Source organism: Fundulus heteroclitus, chromosome 5, assembly GCF_011125445.2.
Source record: "Fundulus heteroclitus isolate FHET01 chromosome 5, MU-UCD_Fhet_4.1, whole genome shotgun sequence".
NCBI lineage: Eukaryota > Metazoa > Chordata > Actinopteri > Cyprinodontiformes > Fundulidae > Fundulus > Fundulus heteroclitus.
In genome coordinates this window covers 13948344-13966994 of record NC_046365.1, presented here as the reverse complement: position 1 = coordinate 13966994, position 18651 = coordinate 13948344, and the positions used below count along the sequence as shown (strand labels likewise).

The following is an 18651-nucleotide window of genomic DNA, read 5'->3' as shown; positions in this document are numbered from 1 at the left end:
TCTTTGCAACATTGCTCAAACCCAGTTAGATTACTTGCATACGGTTCAGGGTCACTGCCCTGCTAAAACGTGAACCTCCGCCCAGCTTCAAGGCTTTTGAAAACTGGATTGTCCATCGTCCCGTCAACTCTGAGCAGCTTCCCTGCTCCATCTGGAGGAAAGTGTCCCAGCAGTATGATACTACCAGCTCTGTGTCTCATTCTGGTCATGTTGTGTTGAGGATCATGTACGGTGTTAGTTCTCGTCCTCGTATGGCACTTTTCACATAGGCCACGAAGGTAAATCTTACCGTCATCTGATTAGAGTACCTTCTGCCACATATTTGCTGTGTCACCCACATGGCTTATAGCAATCTGCAAGCAGCCCAGCTAACATTTTATCAGTTCAGTTTTATTTATACAGCAACCATTGACCTCCCATGTCATCCCAAGGCACTTTACAAAGTCGATTCAATCAAATCATACAGACATTCAACAGAGCCTGTCAGTTTAGGTTGAGAGCAATGCCCATGTCTAATTTAGGCGTTGGGAGATCTTTTTTAAGATTCTAACCCTGCTTTAATTAATTGGTTGCACTGGATTTTTTTAACTAGGGGTATCCAGGTAAAGGCGGCTGGATCCATATGCACACAGCAATTTATATGTCCCTCCACATCATGTGTCGCAATAAATCCCGATAGCAGAGGTGCAGTTGGAGGTAGCGATACGACGAAATGTATTAAAGGTTCGAGGGACGTGAAGACTTTTAGGAAGCACTGTAGGCCAGGCGTGTGTATGGTGAGATAATGTAGTGCAAAGCGAGGTGCAGAGGACGCGAGCCTAGCTCCAGTACACTAGTTGTTTTAAACACAGGGCTCCCAACAAGGTCGTGTTTCCTCCCCCACCCTGTTCTCTGTCTATACCAACAACATCACCCGCAGCAGGCAGGGAGGGCATACGTTTTTAAACATGCTGATCACATGGCCCTGGAAGCCCCCGTGGACAGTACACAGGCTCTCACACAGTGTCAACTGCTTGTCGATCACCAGGTCGCAAATCTCTTGAACTTAATGTCACAGAGACTAAGGAGTTACGCTGCGTGGGCAGAGCAGCAACTACATCTCAGCTTTTCAATCCTACTATTGGTAGAACAGGTGGAGTGTTTCAGCTTTCTGGGGGCACTGATGGATACCTGTCTGTCCTTCCAAATACACTCTGACACAATGTGTTACAAAGCCATCCAGGGCCTCCATCTTCTCAGGAAGCTGAGGTATTTTAAAGTCTGAAAAATTGTTTTAATCAAGGTTTACCCGTCACTTATAGAATCCATTCTCACCTTCGATATCACATCCTGGGACAACTTCATCACCGGCAAACCGAAAAATAACATTCTCAACAAATCAAGCTAGCAAAATAATTGGTTTATCGCAAATTTCCTCGTCCCATCTGATCTGTATGAGCGAGTGATCAGGAAAACCATCCTGATGATCACAGAGGAACCCTCTCATCCCCTCCAGTCTCTTCACAAAACATGGGAGACTTAAGTCCCACTGGCTAGGGAAGCAATGTGTGTGTATATATACATATATATATATATATATATCTATATATATATATATATATATATATATATATATATATATATATATATATATATATATTAGGGCTGGACGATATAGAAAAAAAGGCATATCGATAAAATAGAAATCATTTTGATCGATATCGATAATTATCTAAGAAATTTAAAATATACATTTTAAATGCAGCCCTGGCCATTTATGCTGTTGCTTGATTACCTATTTTTAAATAAATGGATTCAAACACAACCCTTTATTCAACCAACTTTTTACGAAAACTGTAAGTGTTAAAAAAGAAAAAAGAACACGTGCTCTCTGAACTCTGAAGGCTTTCCTGGGTTTGTGATTGGTTGGGAGGATACTATGACTGTAGTATTAACCTACATGATAGGCTAAAATGCACTGTTCTTTTATTGAACTTTTTATTGCCCCCTGTTCTTTATATTGAACCATACGTCTATCGATCGATATATATCGTTATTGAATTATCGTCCAGCCCTAATATATATATATATATATATATATATATATATATATATATATATATATATATATATATATATATATATATATAATCCCTCCATTACAGCCCTTTTTGTTATCATTATTGTATTATTGTATTGTATTGTATCATCATTGCATCATTGTATGTATTTTAGGTTCATTAGTGAATTTTTGGTGTTTTTCTTTTTTGCATTAACTCTTCTTAACGACATTGTATGTGTGTAGAAACATTTCTGTCACCCTTGGTTTCAGACAAAAGTTTCTGTTCTCCTCTTAATTATCAACAACGTGCCAGTTTTTACCCAAACCTGTAAAAATGTACCTAACATTTATTTTAAGATGCGCATCGACGGCATTCTATCATCCATCCATACGAACGACATCGACACTGAGGGAGGGGCGCTTCCTTTTAGTGACGTGGAGAGACGAAACCTGTTACGAAACAGGCAGCTTCGGTAAACCTCGTCATTTTCCGTGAACGGCTAGAGGATGGAGGAAGAGGCACGCAAGCTTCTCGAGGAGGGAATAAGAAAGAAACTGATAAGTCCCGGCAAAGGACAGCTGTCGACATTCCCTAATGGAACCAAGGTAAAAAAATGTCACTGTAGGAGCGGAAATGGCTTTAATTCCGGGTCCAGAAATGCGTTAACAGACCCCGACGAGGCACGCTAGCGACCAAAATGCTATCAGTGAACATATTATAGTTGCTAAATACTTCAAAGTGCTCGCTTCGACGAACATTGTACAGACGATACCGGGCCTGTGAGCAGCATCTCTAGAGTTCTTCGGACAACATGGCGTTTAAAATTAACACCTTCTAAAGATATATTTGTTCCAGACCTCACTCATTTTCACCCCTATGTTGTTTTTTTTTAATGGAAAGCTAATGGGAGGGGCATACGTGATTCTGGACGCCGATTCGTCGGCACGCCACGTCAGTTAGTTTGTCCCTCGTCGTGATTGGTCGGAACACGCAGGCGTCACGACGCTGTCCGGGCCTGTCGGGGGAAGATTGCATTTCTGTGCTGCGTCGTTACCAATGAGCGGTCAGCTGACCAGATGTGTCCCAGCTTTAAGCAGCCGGCCCGTGTGTCTCTGTCCCCCGCCTCTCTTCCAGGTGGTCTTCCACTACCGCACCAGCCTCTGTGACGGCACCGTGCTGGATGACTCCAGAACCATGGGCGGCCGCAGCAAACCCATGGAGCTCATCCTGGGCAAGAAGTTCAAGCTGGCCGTGTGGGAAAGAGTGGTGATCACCATGAGACAGGGCGAGGTCGCTGAGTTCACCTGCGACACCAAGGTAACCCATGGAGACGCTGAGCATCTCGCATTTTCTGTCATGTCAACCACAAACCTCAATGAGTTTTGTTTGGGGTTCTTTGTGCGATGGACCGACACTAAGCAGTGACACATGTTAAGCGGTAGAAAAATGAAACAAAAACATTGGCGTGTACTTGTTGTATCCATCTACATAAACAGCTCTGACTTTGACTAGACCATTGTAACATGTCAACATGCTTTGATCTGAAGCCGTCCCTCTGTAGCTGCTAGTTTTTTTTTTTTCTGTCCTGCTGGGAGGCGAAGCTCTGTCCCCGCCTCAAGTGTTTCTCACAGGCTTCCTTCCAGGATGTTCCTGCTCCATCCCCCTCCTCCATCCGGTCTGCCCTGACCAGTGTCTCTGTCAAGTTTGGAGAGAAGCACGTCTCACGGTGGGGGTGGCGCGTTAAGGCTGATGCACCCTGTCGACCTGAAAGACGGGGGGGGCCTGAGCATCCTAGAGAAATAAGAAATATAAACGTTCAAGAACATTTATAAAATGGCTGCTAAAAGTGACGAAAACAGTTCTCACAAAAAGCAGGTTATTAGCTGTTAATCTTTCCTTTTTACCCCTTTTTTTTTAATTGACTGGGCTTTACACTCAGCCTTTAGCAGGGGCGTGAGTTGAGAGCTGAAAGGTTTGAAAACTGCTGCTCTACCGTTGCTGACATTAAATTACACACAATCTCCATCACCTGACTGGCTGACTTCCGATGGCGACTGCTTGCTCTGGGTTTTATTTAGGTTTGTCAGAATAAAGGGGGCTGAATACCAACGCACACCTCACTGATCAGATGATAATTTCTAGGGCTGAACAATTAATCGCATTTTCAATATAATCGCGATGTAAAAAAACGCAATTTCCAAATCTCAGAGTCTGCAATTTTTGGCTATGTAACAATTAGGGAATTAGACACGTCCATTAGGTGTCGGTAAAATGTTTAAAGTGGGTTTGCCTCCACATGGAAGGGAAGACAGTTGCAGCAGTAAGATAATCTAATTGTAATACTTGTTTTAGAGTTTATATAATCATACATAGCATTAAGTACTGGTCAATCAGTTTAATACATAGACTTGCTCGTTGGTTGCACTTTATGTTCAACAATGATTGATGTCCAAATCAACTAAAAGCTGTTCTCTTGAATAATATTCTGATTAATAGAAACATTAAAGTTCTTGTTTTGAATAGTCCTTGTTTACAAACATCTTTATTTAGAGGCCATTTTTGTTGCTTGTGGTTAACGCAGAGAAAAGTGAAAATTGCAATTTTGGTTGAAATATATCGTAGGCAGAACGCAATCATTTCTGCTCTGAGTTTAGATGCTGCGGGTCTTTTAGCAACTAATCTGCACAGCGAGGAAACAAAATGATTTGTTGTTTGTATATGTTTAAAAAGACATGATAAATTAAACTGGAAAAAAAAAATCACATTAAATCGCAATATTAAGAAAAAAAAATCGCAATAAGATTATTTGCCAAAATCGTTCAGCCATAATCATTTCTGAAGAACTTGAGCCGTTCACGACTCACTCAGCTGTTTTCTGTCTATCGCGCAGAATCCCAACAAAAAATGCCTTGAGGTTTGCTGTCGATGTGCAGAGACGCTGACACTTTTGCCGTCGGCTTGTCGTTCTCTGTTCACAGCACACAGCGCTATACCCGCTCGTGTCCCAGTCGTTGAGGAACATCAGTGTTGGTAAAGACCCTCTGGAAGGCCAGAGGCACTGCTGTGGCATTGCTCAGATCCACTCCCACCACTCCTCGGGGCACAAAGATCTGGATCATCTGCAGGCCAACCCCCAGCCTCTTGTGTTCACCATCGAGCTGCTGGAGGTGAGCCAGCGGTGGACGCGGTCTGGTCCTGGTATCTGTGTTTAGTTAGTATGGAGGGCGAGTCGCATGCATGTGTGTGCGGATCTAGTTTTATTCTGAGGAGAATATGTTTGGGGTTCCTGCTACGCTAACCTTGTAGACCGGGGGTCTCGCTGAGGTAGGTCCATGTCTTATTCTGACTTACAGGTGTTTACTTAAAGCTTCCTACTTAAAACCTTTTTCTGAAACCCTGTTTTTTTTTTTTTGTTTGTTTGTTTGTTTTTTCTTCATAAAATTAATCTGGGGAATCATTTTTAAGTCATTGCTTTGGATAGTAAGTAAGTTTATTATTTATATAGCACATGTACAACAACCTCAACCGACCGAAGTGCTTCACAACAATCACGTGACAGGTGGATAAAGAATAAAACAATAAATAAAACTATGTTTGATTAAAAAAGCGATGATACAATTTACAATAAAAAACCAAGACATACCTAATTTCAGATTACAGCTAGTTGCCAAGAACTTGAATCAATAAAGTACTAATCTTGCATCCTGGTACTGGTGCTGAAGGCCAGGGAAAATAGATGTGCTTTGTTGCATATTTGATGTTTTGCGCATCTTCACATAGCAAAAGACCAGCCGTTGTTTAAGATCGGCTGAACATTAAACCTAAGCTCGTCCCTGGGACCCGCTTTAAAGGGCCGAAGGCAGGATTGAAGAATAAAGCGGAATAAAGTGCTTGAAAACTGATTTATTTGTAATGAACATGATATGGATACAGATGCACCAGTAATACATTTAAAGTGCTCCGTAGAACAGAGGGCGTTTCACCAGAACCTGGCTGTGTCTCTGCGTCTCTGTCCTAAGGTCCTCCCCCCCGGCTCCTTCCAGCTGGACATGTGGGCCATGACCGACAAGGAGAAGCTGGACGCCGTGCCTCAGATCCACGAGGAGGGCAACGCGCTGTTTAAAGAGGGCAAGGTTAAGGAGGCCTCAGAGAAGTACTACAATGCCATCGCCTGCCTCAAAAATCTGCAGATGAAGGTTTGGGAAGTTTGGTTTGCATGCAGCGCTGCTGGTTTGGCCAAAAGAAGGAAAGCCGGGGTGACGTTTGTAAATCCTCTGTGCGACTTGTGACTCTTTCTTTCTGCAGGAGCATCCTGGAGACGACGCCTGGGTGCAGTTGGACCAAATGATCACACCGCTGCTTCTCAACTACTGCCAGTGCCAGCTGCTGCAGGGCCAGTACTACGAAGTCATCGAGCACTGCTCCTCCCTCGTCTTCAAATATGAAGGTACAGCTTTTTAAGTCGTCCTCCTTTTGGTCACCATACAAGTTATTTTATTGCTGGAGCAAGTTTCTGCTTCCTTTTGAAAACCCTGGAACCCTGTACGCTATAGTTTCAGTTGTTTCTGAAGGTCCAGTGGTGTCAGGAAGATGTTAGGGCTCATTTAAAAAATGCTTCAGTAACTTTTTCATTTTCAGATTAGCATGGTGGAGCAGGCTTTACTTCCTTCATATACTTATATTGACAGCCAAGTGTCTCTAATAGTTTATACTCACCCCCAGCAGCTGTTATGTCATGGTTTACCAAATCACATTCAGTGAATCAGAATTTGTGTTCCGGTGAGGCTCAGTTGTCAGATTAAAAGTATATTTTCAAAACATGAACTTTAAGGAGGTATTAAACATGCTTTTCATTTTAGCTCTGATGTAATATAATCTTAAATTCACAGAAATAAATGCTTGAAAACATCAGTCTGTGTGGAAATGTTGAACTTTTTAAATTAAGTTATAGAATCCATGACGTTTTCATTATTCTAGTTTGGTGAATTCGACCGTGTGGGGTTGGGCCGCAAAGTAGATCGCAAATATATCTTCAACGCAATATCAGCGTGTTTTAGTGCATCTTTCAAATTCATCCAAATAAGAAAAAAACTGAAAATAAAAGTTCAAATTTATTTTATAAAAAAAATGTTACAGCCAGTATTAACCAGATTTAATCTCCAGTGCCTTGAAATTGTTGCCACCAGCAAAGGTTTCTTCAGGATAATCAACATTTGTGCTCACCACCAGTGAACTGTCACAGAATACGCTGAAGCAGAGAATGAATGAGGCGTTTGTAAAGACACGGGTTACAACGCTTGGTGCTGCCAGCTCACCTCGTTTTCCTGTTCGTTTTTTTTTTTTTTTTTTTTTTTAAACCGCTCCTCCCAGACAACGTGAAGGCCTACTACAAGCGGGGCAAAGCTCACGCTGCGGTGTGGAACGAGAAGGAGGCGCGGGCCGACTTTGCCAAAGTCTTGGAGCTGGACCCGTCCCTGGAGGCGTCGGTGAACAAGGAGCTGAAGGCCTTGGAGGAGAGGCTCCGCACCAAGAAGCAGGAGGAGAAGGGTCGTTACAAGGGCCTGTTTGACTTCAACACGCGGCCGGCCGCCGCCACTACGGTCAGTCCGCTGTGCCTTTAGGACCGCCGCCGGCTCCGCTTTTTACAAGCCAGCGTGAAACTGAAGCGCTCCCGTCTTCTCTCTCTCTCCGCAGGGCTGAACCCCGGACCGCGTAACCGATGGAGACGAGGATGCCAGTGGATTCTGAGACTGGGGGTGGGGGCAGGAGAGCGGTCCTGCCGTCTTCGTTTTATCCGTGCACTTCAGCCAAACACGTTGCCAATCTGCTCCTCTTCAGGTTCACACCCGGGCACCACGCGCATTTTAGCCCCAATTCCTCTGAATTCACCGTGGAAACGTGAAGCTGTCTGTGGAATCGCTGGTTCAATGCTGCGTTTTTTTTTATTTTAAGGGAACACCTTATTCTGTATTTATTATAAAGCCTTTAAGTGATCCAGAGAGGTTTTCGTTAACGGTTTGCTCCTGGTGGTGAATATTCAGATTGTAGACTATAGCGGCAACTCTTTTTTTTTTTTTTATGTAGCTTTATCCTAATTTTTCTCGCAAAATGAGCATCTCTTTTGTACTAGAAATACCCATCCCAGCACTTACACCCAGTGTGTCACGCATAGGCTCTTATCTTTTATTTCAGTTTTTAAATATCTCCACGCCTGGTATCTAATCTTTGTAATCATTGCTTAAGATCGGAGTAGATAGTAGCTCCATATAGATGCTCTGCTTGTAAAAACCATGCTCTCTCTGGCTTGTGCTCACACCTTTAAAGTCTAACAAATCAAGCACTGAGCTCTTGCGGAAAGGGGGGAGGCTGGATAGGAAGTCGCGCCGGTCTGAGACAATCACTAAATTGTAACGGAGGTTTTCTCCTGTGTACTCATTTTACATATTAGAGGAAGATATTCACACTATTTAGTTGCGCTAAAGATGTCTTGATCAGACGCTCTGCTGCTCTGGAGAAGATGTGCTTCACGTCCGGCGTGAACCAGGAGGCCGTTTGTGAGCTTTTCCGACCTGTTGGCGATAATGTAACTGAAAATAAATTTGTATGTAATCTCCGGTCTTGGATGTGTGTTTGTCTTTTAGAATATTACTTAATAAAAGGACATCCGTGAGCCGGTATCCAAGTACGTCACGGTTTCAATAGCGGCCGTGTTTTCTGCTGACCATGCGGGTTGAAGCCCCTCCTGTGAGATGCCAGAAGATGTGCGGGACAAAAAGACGACACCAGCTTTTTCTTCTTATTTAATTAAGATATACATACTGAATAGCAAAAATCTGTTTTACAAAATTTCCTTGCTAACAAAATGACTTGAGATGCAAAGAGTTCTCGGGAATGAGAGTTCAAATGTGAGCTTGCGTGACAAAACCTGAAGAATGGAGACGTTCAAATTAAACAGATTGGTGCCGTTTGAACTTTGATTGTATCGTTTCCTTAAAGCCGACTTTCCAATTTAACCTCCGTTACTAAACAAGTGCATTTTACCGGAGATTTATCCAAATGTTGACCTGATGAGCATTCGTCTTCTTACCGTAGGTTAAAAAAAAAAAAAATTATTTTGCTTGCACATGTTCTAGAAAATGTTACAAAAGAATGAATTTGATGAAATGTATCAAACGTTGGAAAAGGTTGCACCTGTAAACGCTCACAAATAAAGCTCAATGTGGGAGGCTGAGGACTGGTTGTAAAGTATCCAATAATGACCATGAGGAAGGTGGGTTTTAACAAGAAAGGCTCAGGAAGGGATTCTTTTTCCAAAAGGGTTATGTGCGGGCGCTTCTCTCGGTTTCTGCAAGACACTCTCTGACCAGTGCGCGGGCGTGGATTATACCTGGAGGAGACAAACGTAGCATTCAGTTAAACCAGAAATAAAGAAAAACAAGGTTTGCATAAACCAAGAAACCTGAAAATGAAGCCATTTTTCCCCCAACATGAAACTACAAAAGTAAATGCTATATTGTCCCTTTTGGTGCAGTGCTTTGAACCTCATTTGTTTCTCATTCCAACTGCAAATGCCAACATATTTTTTGAAGGATTTTATGCGACAGAGCAGCAAAACAGAAAATAACAGGTTAAAAACAAAACATACTTTCTCTAATTTCTTGCAAACACAAATCTGAAAAGTATGCATTTGTACTCTGGGTCCCCTGAATAAAACCCAGAGCCACAAATTGCCCCAGGAAGTCACTTAATGGATCAATCTTTATTGTGATTTCTTCTCAGCGTCAATTCAACTGTTTTGTGAAGGCCTCAGAGGTTTGTTAGAGACCACTGGAGACCAAACGGCATCGTTAAGACTGAGGAAGACAGCGGAGAGGTTTAAAGCAGAGTCAGGTTATTTATCGTACGGCCAAGCTGCAAACCCATCAGGACATGGCAGTCCACCTAAAAGCTTAGAGGACGAGGAACATTCAGAAGCAGCCATGGAAATCAGGATCGATGAGAGGACGGATAAATCTAAACTGGGGCTGGGCGATACAAACCAAAAACAGTATCTCCTTATTTTTAGACTGAATGCCCATATACGATATTTATCTATATGTTTTTCTTAAAGTATAAAAAGGCATCTCTGAATCAAAGCTTTATCCCCAATGTCTCACATACGGATGTTTTAACAAACAGCTGTAGATAAAAGATAAGAAACGGCTGCAAAATAACCTACTGGAATAAATCAAAGTAGAATTTTAACTCGACAAACACCATCTCGATATAAACGATACAGTCTCATCTTACACCTCTTTTACAAAAGTCTATATTTTTTGAAAACTTCGACATATTGCCCAGCACTAACCTAAACATAAGGGCAATTATGGGCGCAAGAACCGTTGAAAGGCACCGCGGCGTCAGACCTCCTTTCGCAGATTGAAAACACGGTGAAATTGCAGCGGCAGGGAGCTTTGGTGGCGCCCGCCCACATGGTGTATATCTGACAGACACAACGTACCTCTCTTTAGCCTCTCCATTGCGCTCTTGCTGCCAGCATATGTAGGCCTGATCTCACGGCTCATCTCCTCGATGACAGACAGAAGCTCGCTGTAGGTGGACCCTTGGGACACTTTGACAGGCTGGCGGAGAATGTGAAGAGAGGGGGGGGAGATAAAACAGCCATAAAGATTCTTTTCACTGATGGGAAATCACGCCGGCTCCACACCAGAGCGGCTCTTCAACCAGACAGGTAGAAATCTATATCCGTCTTTTATTTTGGTTAAGAGTTCAGTCCTCAGTTCAACATAAAACAAATCACACATCGAATAACGTTTTGGTAAAATTTGTTAAACGCGACAGTATTGCGTCATGGAAGAGCATGAAGTTTTTATTTGTTCTTTGATTGGCCTTACTAAGCAGCGTTTGTGCTGCTGTAGCCATGGCAGCAGAGTATAGATAATCATAATGTTTCACATCACGCCATTTATTCAGGCAATTTAAACAAAAGCAAAGTAAACTTGAAACTTAACCTCGTTTCTCTCATTAAAACAAAAGCTCCCTAAAATCTAAGCGAGCAATGGTGGAGGGTCTTCATAATAATGACAGCTGTAATAAAGCTCGATTCCCACGACGTCTACCAGCTACCGTAAAACTAATCAGCTCCCTCGGTCTGCGTCTAAAATCAGTCCAACATAGAAATAACCGGCTGCAGAGTTAATCTCTCTCTCTGGGGTTGCTGGGTTCCCCCATAAAATGTGTCATACAGAAATGTATCAGTTTCATTATGATCTCAGAGCCATAAAGGAAATAAAAAGGAAATTTGTTGACGCTAGGAGTATAAATGTTGCTGCGGAGGCGATGGGACTTTATACACTGATGCGTCACAGGGCTTATAGAGTTTTTAAGTGAGAACAAAAGATCAGATCTCAGGGCGAGACAAGGGTTTCATGCCAAAGAAACAATCAATGTGTTTAAAACAAGACTTACCAAGTGATGAGAAAAAGTCTAACCGAAGCTTTCATTTCATCAAACATGCATAAACACGCCCCTTTCTTAATATTTTTAAATGAAATTAGATTGCATACAGTGATGCTTCAACCAGTCGACCAATGATCGGACCAATTTTTCCTTAATCAGCTGACAGGAGACCAGCAAGTCAGATACTGATTATTATTTGTTTTTTTTTTGCTGTTCTTTAAATGGATCAAAGCTAAGAAATCCCACCATATTCAGTCTATTAACGCATAAACAAACAGCATGTACTCTTTAGAATTTCATTTCTAAAAATCAGATGAGAACTGATGTATAAATGTGGACAATCGGTCCACTTCTTTATTTGCAGCAGGATCCCAGTCTGCCACCTCTAACCTGCAGCACACACGGTTTCTATTTGTGTTGTATTTCTTAACAAAAAAAAAAAGAAAACGGAAACGAGAAAATTGGTATCAGCCAGAAAATACACAAGTACATGTGGGTGTGCATCCATCCATACATACTGCATAAATGCATTGATTCATAGTAGTATAGTAGCTGTATGCCACCTTTTTTTCCCTTTTGTCAAAAGAGCAGAATTAGCAAAAAAGACAACAGGCAGACATTGTGTTTTGAATCAAACCGATTAGCAGTTTTTCTGATGGTCTGACCTGCCCAATTACATTTTTCCAACAAATACAACACATAAAAAGACAAGCGCTGCAGGTTTTTGTCAGATAACTGAAGCAAACAGAAATTGATTTTAAGTGACAGATTATCCCTCTATCATCATAGCATGTCTCCATCTGAGTTTTAATAAATCTGAGATGAAAAACAAAAATGGCAGGAGTTCTTTTGTTACATTTGATATAAAAGAAGCTTAAAACAGTCTGATTTTTTTAGTATTTGATTGTCCAATTACCATTAGTTGGGATAGTTGGCCTTTCCCTATTAGTGGCCGAACTCACACAAAAGAAAAAAACTGAAAACATAAGATTTGTGAAGATGCTAAAGTAACGGTGGATTTTTCCCCAGCAGGAAGTTTAACCTGGACTCAGCAGCACAGAAACAGAAGAACAATGTAAGAAAAACAAAAAAAGATCAAAATCGTGAGAAACTTTTGAAAGCTGCACCACTTTAACCCGATTCATCGCATGAGCAGAGCCAGAAGCACTCATACCTGAACAAAGCCCATAGAGGGCGGGCCAAAGTCACTGAAAGCCGGTCTGAAGTTGGACGACGACGGGAGCGATGGCGAGGGAACCGAAGACCCTGGGAGGAGGAAGAGCACGCGTGAAACACAGACTGAGGCTCGAGCTCCTGCATCAAGAACACAGAACCTCCCCGCTGAAATGCAACATCTGATCAGTTTACCAAACGCTTTCCAAACACTTACGAGAAGGACGCGTCCTTCCCCGAGCCTTAAGGATTACCTTGACTTCTGAAAACATAACAACAGCGACTTCACAGCCCACTGACGCTGCCTTGTCTCAGAGTACCTGGCGGTGTGTGGTTGGAGCCAGAAGGTGCCGGAGCGATAGGTTTATAACTCATGGCGATGTCGGCGGGCAGCTCCAGGTATGACGTGCTGCTTCCCTCGGTCCCGTCAACCCAATGCTTATACAGCTTTCCTGGTGGTGGTGAGCTCCTAAGAGCTGCTGGAAAACATTTCCACACAGCAGGGAGACATAGTTAACTTAGACGTTGCATTTGACAAAACGCTGTTTGTTTCTCCCTTGGAGATGAGCGACAACGTGTCGCCTGAGACAAAAGCAACCTCGGCTCATCGCGCCTGCTGCTTCATGGTTTGATTATATGGACATGGAGTACGGCTATACGTAACATTTTAGAAGTACAGGGGTTCAACAGCTCAAAATGCCTCCTCTGATTTGTTCAAGCGCAACGGAGTATTTCTTTTCAGTGTTGGATTGTGAAAGCAGTCGGGGGGAAACGGTTCATTTCCTCAAAAACACAACGAAGCAGAGTTGCTGAGCTTTGAGTCATGGTGTAACTCTGAAGCTCTAGTTATTACTGTTTTGAAAAGTTATTTCATCCCACTACAAGATGCTGGTCAAGATTCTCAGTCATCCAGGTCATGGTCATTCCAAAAAGTAAAAAAAGTAAAAAAACAAAACAACTGGACTTGTTTTCCGTAGTTGAAGACGTTTCGCTTCCTCTCCAGGAAGCGGAGTAACAAGCTTTATACTACTGCTTAACAAAGGCCTTGTAATGGCTTAGATAACATGCAAATTCAACCAAAACAGGTCCACCCCTTAGTAATTTCATCCCACTACAAGAAATGCTCTCTAAAAAAACAAAAAAAAAAAAAAAAAAAACAGCCTTACAGCATTGGTTAGGAAAGAAGTGGAAGGTAAACGACATGCAAAAGTGTTGCATGCATTGGTGTTTGTTTCCCTTCAAGTCAACACTTTGTGGAAGGATCTTTTGCTGCAACTGCATGCACCGTATTCCGATGTCATCTTTTTTTTTTCTTTTTTTTGCCACATTGGCTTGTTGCTGACTAAAATAGTCGTTTCTTTCTTTGGGCCTCTCTTTCTTAAAGACCGGACATGAGGTTAGCGACTGATCCTAGCTGTGGGTGTCTGCAGCTCCCCCAGTGTTACCTCCAGAGTCTTGGCTGCCCCTCAGATTAACGCGCAGCTTGCATGACTTTGCAAGAGCAAAGAGGCCTGAATACACGCAATGTAGGTTTTGTAGTTTTTAAAAGGTTTTGAGAAACCGTGCGTCGCTTTGTTTCCACTTGCCAACTACGTGCTGCTTTGTCTTGCTCTATTAGCATAAAAACACCAGTGAGCTTCATTGGAGTTTCAGGTTATAAGTTCACTAGATCTGATGCAGTCCAAGGGGTACGAAACGCTTTACTAAGCAATGTATGACAGTGCTACTAAAATGAGAGTTAAATCTTTACTGAATCATCACCATTCCTGTACTATAAGAGCCTTCGCCTATTTCAGTTATCTCACTTTTCTTATTAACAAACCAGAAACCGCACTGTTTTTTTTTGGTTGTTTTTTGCCTGCCACCACCTGAATGTATATAAATCACACTAAATCTCTTCTTTATTGTATTCTTTTCCGATCCGCTGTATATATCTGGATGCACTGTATATACTTCATGCACCTTCTGTTGCTTATAAGAGCCGATGTCACAAATAATCTCTCCATTGTGAGATCAATAAAGTTCAATCTTATTTTCTCTTATAAATCGCATAACTTTTCTGTCCTTAGCACAGATAAACACGCCAAAAACAACATTATGATCAGAAATCTGGTTTACCCTAACTTCTTACGTGATCTGTTAACACTTTTACGCCCCCACATCTGAACACATTTACAACCTTGAATGGACCGAGATTGTGTTACCTTGATGAAGTCATTCCCCCTTCTCCTAACCTGTAGCGTAAGTGTTTCAGTCCTTTAACTCTCTGTCAATCTGCCCACGCTACACTGGATGTGACAAGCCGGTTGCACGTTACGTCTAGGGTAGTTATGCGCTCTACGGAAGCCGCGAAGGAAAAACTGCTGAATGAAACACAAGCCGACGTTAGCTTTAAGAGGAAGGCAACGTTAGCCGGATTAGCATTAACCGGTTAGCAAAACAACACAGGGAACACAAAGAGAGAAACAAGGGCCGCGGCAGCGCAGCGTGGGGCTTACACGCTCGGCACGTTAGCAACAAGTACTTAACCCCGCCCGTGGACTTCAAAGAGGGCGAAAATGACTGAGAACAGCGCTGTTAGTTTACCTTTTATGAAGAGCAGAAATCTTTAGTAGGCTATGGACCTGGCTCTTCCTCAATGTGTGAGCATGCGCACAAACGAAGCATTGTGTGGCGTTAATTTTTTTTTTCACCTTTCCAACGATTTGATTGGTTGCTAGCGACACCTATGACGTTAGTTGGAAACGGCGTCGGCGTAAGACGTCAATCCGAAAGCGGTTTTATTTCAAGCAGTTTGAAGGCAACTGCAACTTCAACACGTAGGAATAATAATAATAATAATAATAATAATAATAATAATAATAATAATAATAATAATAATAAAAATAATAATAATAATAATAATAATAAATTTTCTATCTATCTATCTATCTATCTATCTATCTATCTATCTATCTATCTATCTATCTATCTATCTATCTATCTATCTATCTATCTCCTTGCACTATCTTGGTCATTTGGTGAGTGTTGGGCACCCATGATCACCAGTCCATCATAGACAATTACACAATTTAGTGCAACCGATTACCTTGATAATCATATTTTTTTCAGTGTGGGAGAAAGCAGGAGTATCTGGAGAGAATTCTTGCATGCACGGGGAGATCATGCAAAATCTTGTCAGAAAGGCCCTAGTGCAGAATTCAAACACGGCTGCAGGGCTACAATGCAAAAATATATACTCCTGTGCAACCAAGATTTTTTTTCACAACATGAAAAAATGTATAGAAAGTGTACAGCCTGAGACATCTTGTGCGCTTTTGTTTGTTAAATTAGTAGCAGTGTTACAAAACTTTACCAGAAAAAAAAGACAGAAATCAAAAAAGAAGCTCGAGCATTTTATCATTCACTCATTGTGTGAGCATGCATCTGATATTACTGTCAAAAATATAAATCAGAAGCCATGATTTGTAGACATGTAAATATTATCTTAAGATAAAAACGAGAACAGTTAAAAGCAGTTATCAGTATACATATGTTTATGTTGCTCGAATTTTAAGTAAAAGTACTTAAGTTTGTAAAAAAGAAAAGAAATGAACCTGGCTGTACACCAACCAGACTGTAGAATAATCAAGGCAGAAAACCTATACTGTCTGTATTGGGCAATTTCCTTTTAAATCTTAATTTGGACACATTTTTTTTGATGGACCTTGTGTCAGTTTTTATCTGCATGGTAAATACAATCTTTCCCATAATACCAAGCAGGAGTACCTTCGCAATTTGGAGCAAGGACTGACCTCTGTGGAGGCGCAGGCAGAGATTTTGTGCATTTAAAACACTGAAAGCTTTTGTTTCCCAAACGCAATTAACCACCAGACCCGAAGAGAACACCAAGCTGTGCAAGCTATGAATAAAACATCACAATTAACACTGTTACAAGCTGCTTACAAAACAAATAGATCTAAAACTGGAGAAGCTTGTGTGAGCCATTGTTCATGCCTAGGAGAGGGATTATTTTCAATACACCTCCAGTTTGACTAAAGAGTCCTAACCCAAAAGACATTTTGGGAGGGAGCCTCAGCCTCCTTAGCAGGTAAAGTCTGCTCTGACTCTTCCTGTGAATAGCATCAGTGTTGTGACTGAAGTCCAGTTTATTGTTAAGGCGAGCACACAGGTACTTATCAGAGTCCACTATCTCAATTTCAGTTCTTTGGATGTTTATCTTGGTGTTTGCTTTGGATGTAATGAACTATTCATTTGAGTCAGATGTATGTATATCTAAAAGTTGCAGGATTGTAGCTCTGAAGGATTGGATGTGAGCAATCCCTGATTTTAAATATTATGTTGACCCCAAAGTAGTTTATCCTTTAAGTGAATATAAAATGTTGTACATTTCTCAACAATGAACTATAAAAGTTGGCAGAAAGAAATTTTAATAGCAGTTGTAGAACTTCTCTAGTAGGGGTGCAAAATGTATGCGATACACATTGCTGGCAACTGTTTTATTCTTTATTATTATTCTTTACGAGTAGAAAGTCAGGACAATGAAGCCAAATGGATACGAAAAAATAAACTTGTAATATTACAAAAATAAAAACATTACGAATATAAAGTATGTTCTGAGATTAACCTCCCTCTGATACTGTTTAAGTGACTGAGACTAACTGCAGATTTGCCTCATCCAACATGGCGGACGCTCTGATGCAGCCGCAGTTTAAGCAGAACACGCCCGATGAGGCGTCTACGTATATGATGTCTATGGTCCGGGGGTTATACAACTTCGTTGATGCACGTGAGCTTTATGTTGCTCTGAAACATCCGTGTCGTACTGTTAGCTTAGCACGTAGCACCACTACGCTCATCGTCAGCGTAACTGGCATCCAGTATGGGTGGTGTTGTTGATCATTTTGATCTAAAAACATATAAACCTAATAATTAATATCTTTTCACCTTTGAGAATTGTGGATGAAGATATTTGGATATATAGTTAGAAAATTTATGTTTATCTTTATTTTTGGCTATTTTCATTTATTAGGAAATAAGCCTGATTACTGAAAAATTGTGGCTGTTTTAAAATCCCCTCAATTGCATATCAAAGTCGTGTAGGTATTTAGTTTCACTATTTATTTATTTTTACCAGTATGAGTCATTTATCTTTCTTTTATCCTTGCAGGGCTGTTTGTAGACTAATCTGATCCAAGGTTTTCAAAACATTTTTTTATACTCTGAGCTGTTTCGTTCACACTGTTATTTTCCATTCCTAAATTTATTTGTGCTATTTTTGATATTATTAAGGATATTACATATTTGTTTCATGTTATATTTATTTTAACCTAATATTTCCTTATAGTACTTATTTATACATATTTTCAAAATATTTGTTAACTTGTTCTCGCATCTCTAGTGTTTAGTTTCAGCTTCTGTAGTTTTTAGTTTCATAAAGCTTTTATATTTTTTCTTTTTACAGGCATTATGTTATCCTTTAGTCATATAATGACAGCTACTGTGCTGTTTGTAGATGGTATAGATTCTCAGCAGAAAATGTTTGTCAGATAATGTCAGAATTTGTTTAATGTTACTATTTTTATTGATTGAGTCCCAATTATCCATCCATCCATTTTCCAACACGTTTATCCCTGTTGGGGTCGTGAGGGATGCTGGTGCCTATCTCCAGCTGTCAATGGAGACAGCTCGGCAGTCTGTCGCAGGTGTCCCAATTATGTTATATTATTACTTGTTAGTCATGTAATTCTTGTTGTATATTACAAAAACTGGTAGATGATCACTGATGTCATTATTTAGTAATCCACAAATATAATTATTAATAACATAATTGATTAAAATATTACCAATAAAAGTAGATTAGTTATTCCAGTATATCTACTCACTAGCCATTAATGTGCTCTGTGTATACACGTTTTGATTAAAATTTTACTTGTTTTTGTTCTGATTTCTATTGTAATACATATTTTCAGTCACA

At 40.9% G+C, this 18651-nt stretch overlaps 2 protein-coding genes across 5 annotated transcripts; one reads left to right on the top strand and one right to left on the bottom strand.

The window, feature by feature from the left end:
• Positions 1–2506: 2506 nt before the first annotated feature.
• LOC105928311 (aryl hydrocarbon receptor interacting protein) lies at positions 2507–9136 on the top strand. Its single transcript, XM_012865522.3, has 7 exons — positions 2507–2647; positions 3177–3359; positions 5021–5209; positions 6062–6238; positions 6348–6489; positions 7413–7642; positions 7737–9136. Exons 1-7 carry the CDS (start codon positions 2549–2551, stop codon positions 7740–7742), a joined length of 1026 nt encoding a protein of 341 aa, XP_012720976.2. The 5' UTR covers positions 2507–2548; the 3' UTR covers positions 7743–9136.
• On the bottom strand, positions 8828–15373 carry cdk2ap2 (cyclin-dependent kinase 2 associated protein 2). Of its 4 annotated transcripts, none has more exons than XM_012865523.3 (5): positions 15261–15373; positions 12995–13153; positions 12676–12767; positions 10543–10663; positions 8828–9429 (listed from the first exon to the last, which is right to left on the bottom strand). In XM_012865523.3, exons 2-5 carry the CDS (start codon positions 13047–13049, stop codon positions 9362–9364), a joined length of 336 nt encoding a protein of 111 aa, XP_012720977.1. In that variant the 5' UTR covers positions 13050–13153; positions 15261–15373; the 3' UTR covers positions 8828–9361. The 4 variants fall into 4 exon arrangements, with proteins under 4 accessions (XP_012720977.1, XP_012720978.1, XP_012720979.1 ...); XM_012865524.3 differs by having other exon boundaries at positions 12995–13150; positions 15261–15362; XM_012865525.3 differs by lacking the exon at positions 15261–15373 and adding an exon at positions 14879–14986.
• Positions 15374–18651: the final 3278 nt, after the last annotated feature.

Bases quoted from the DNA above. Each gene is read 5' to 3' on its own strand.
- LOC105928311 (XM_012865522.3), top strand. From the start codon at position 2,549: ATGGAGGAAGAGGCACGCAAGCTTCTCGAGGAGGGAATAAGAAAGAAA. The intron at 5,210-6,061 runs GTGAGCCAGCGG...CTCTGTCCTAAG, and splicing joins TCACCATCGAGCTGCTGGAG to GTCCTCCCCCCCGGCTCCTT. The intron at 6,239-6,347 runs GTTTGGGAAGTT...TTCTTTCTGCAG, and splicing joins TCAAAAATCTGCAGATGAAG to GAGCATCCTGGAGACGACGC.
- cdk2ap2 (XM_012865523.3), bottom strand. From the start codon at position 13,049: ATGAGTTATAAACCTATCGCTCCGGCACCTTCTGGCTCCAACCACACA. The intron at 10,664-12,675 runs GTATGAGTGCTT...ATTCTCCGCCAG, and splicing joins CCTCTATGGGCTTTGTTCAG to CCTGTCAAAGTGTCCCAAGG. The intron at 9,430-10,542 runs GTACGTTGTGTC...TGTCTCCTCCAG, and splicing joins AATGGAGAGGCTAAAGAGAG to GTATAATCCACGCCCGCGCA.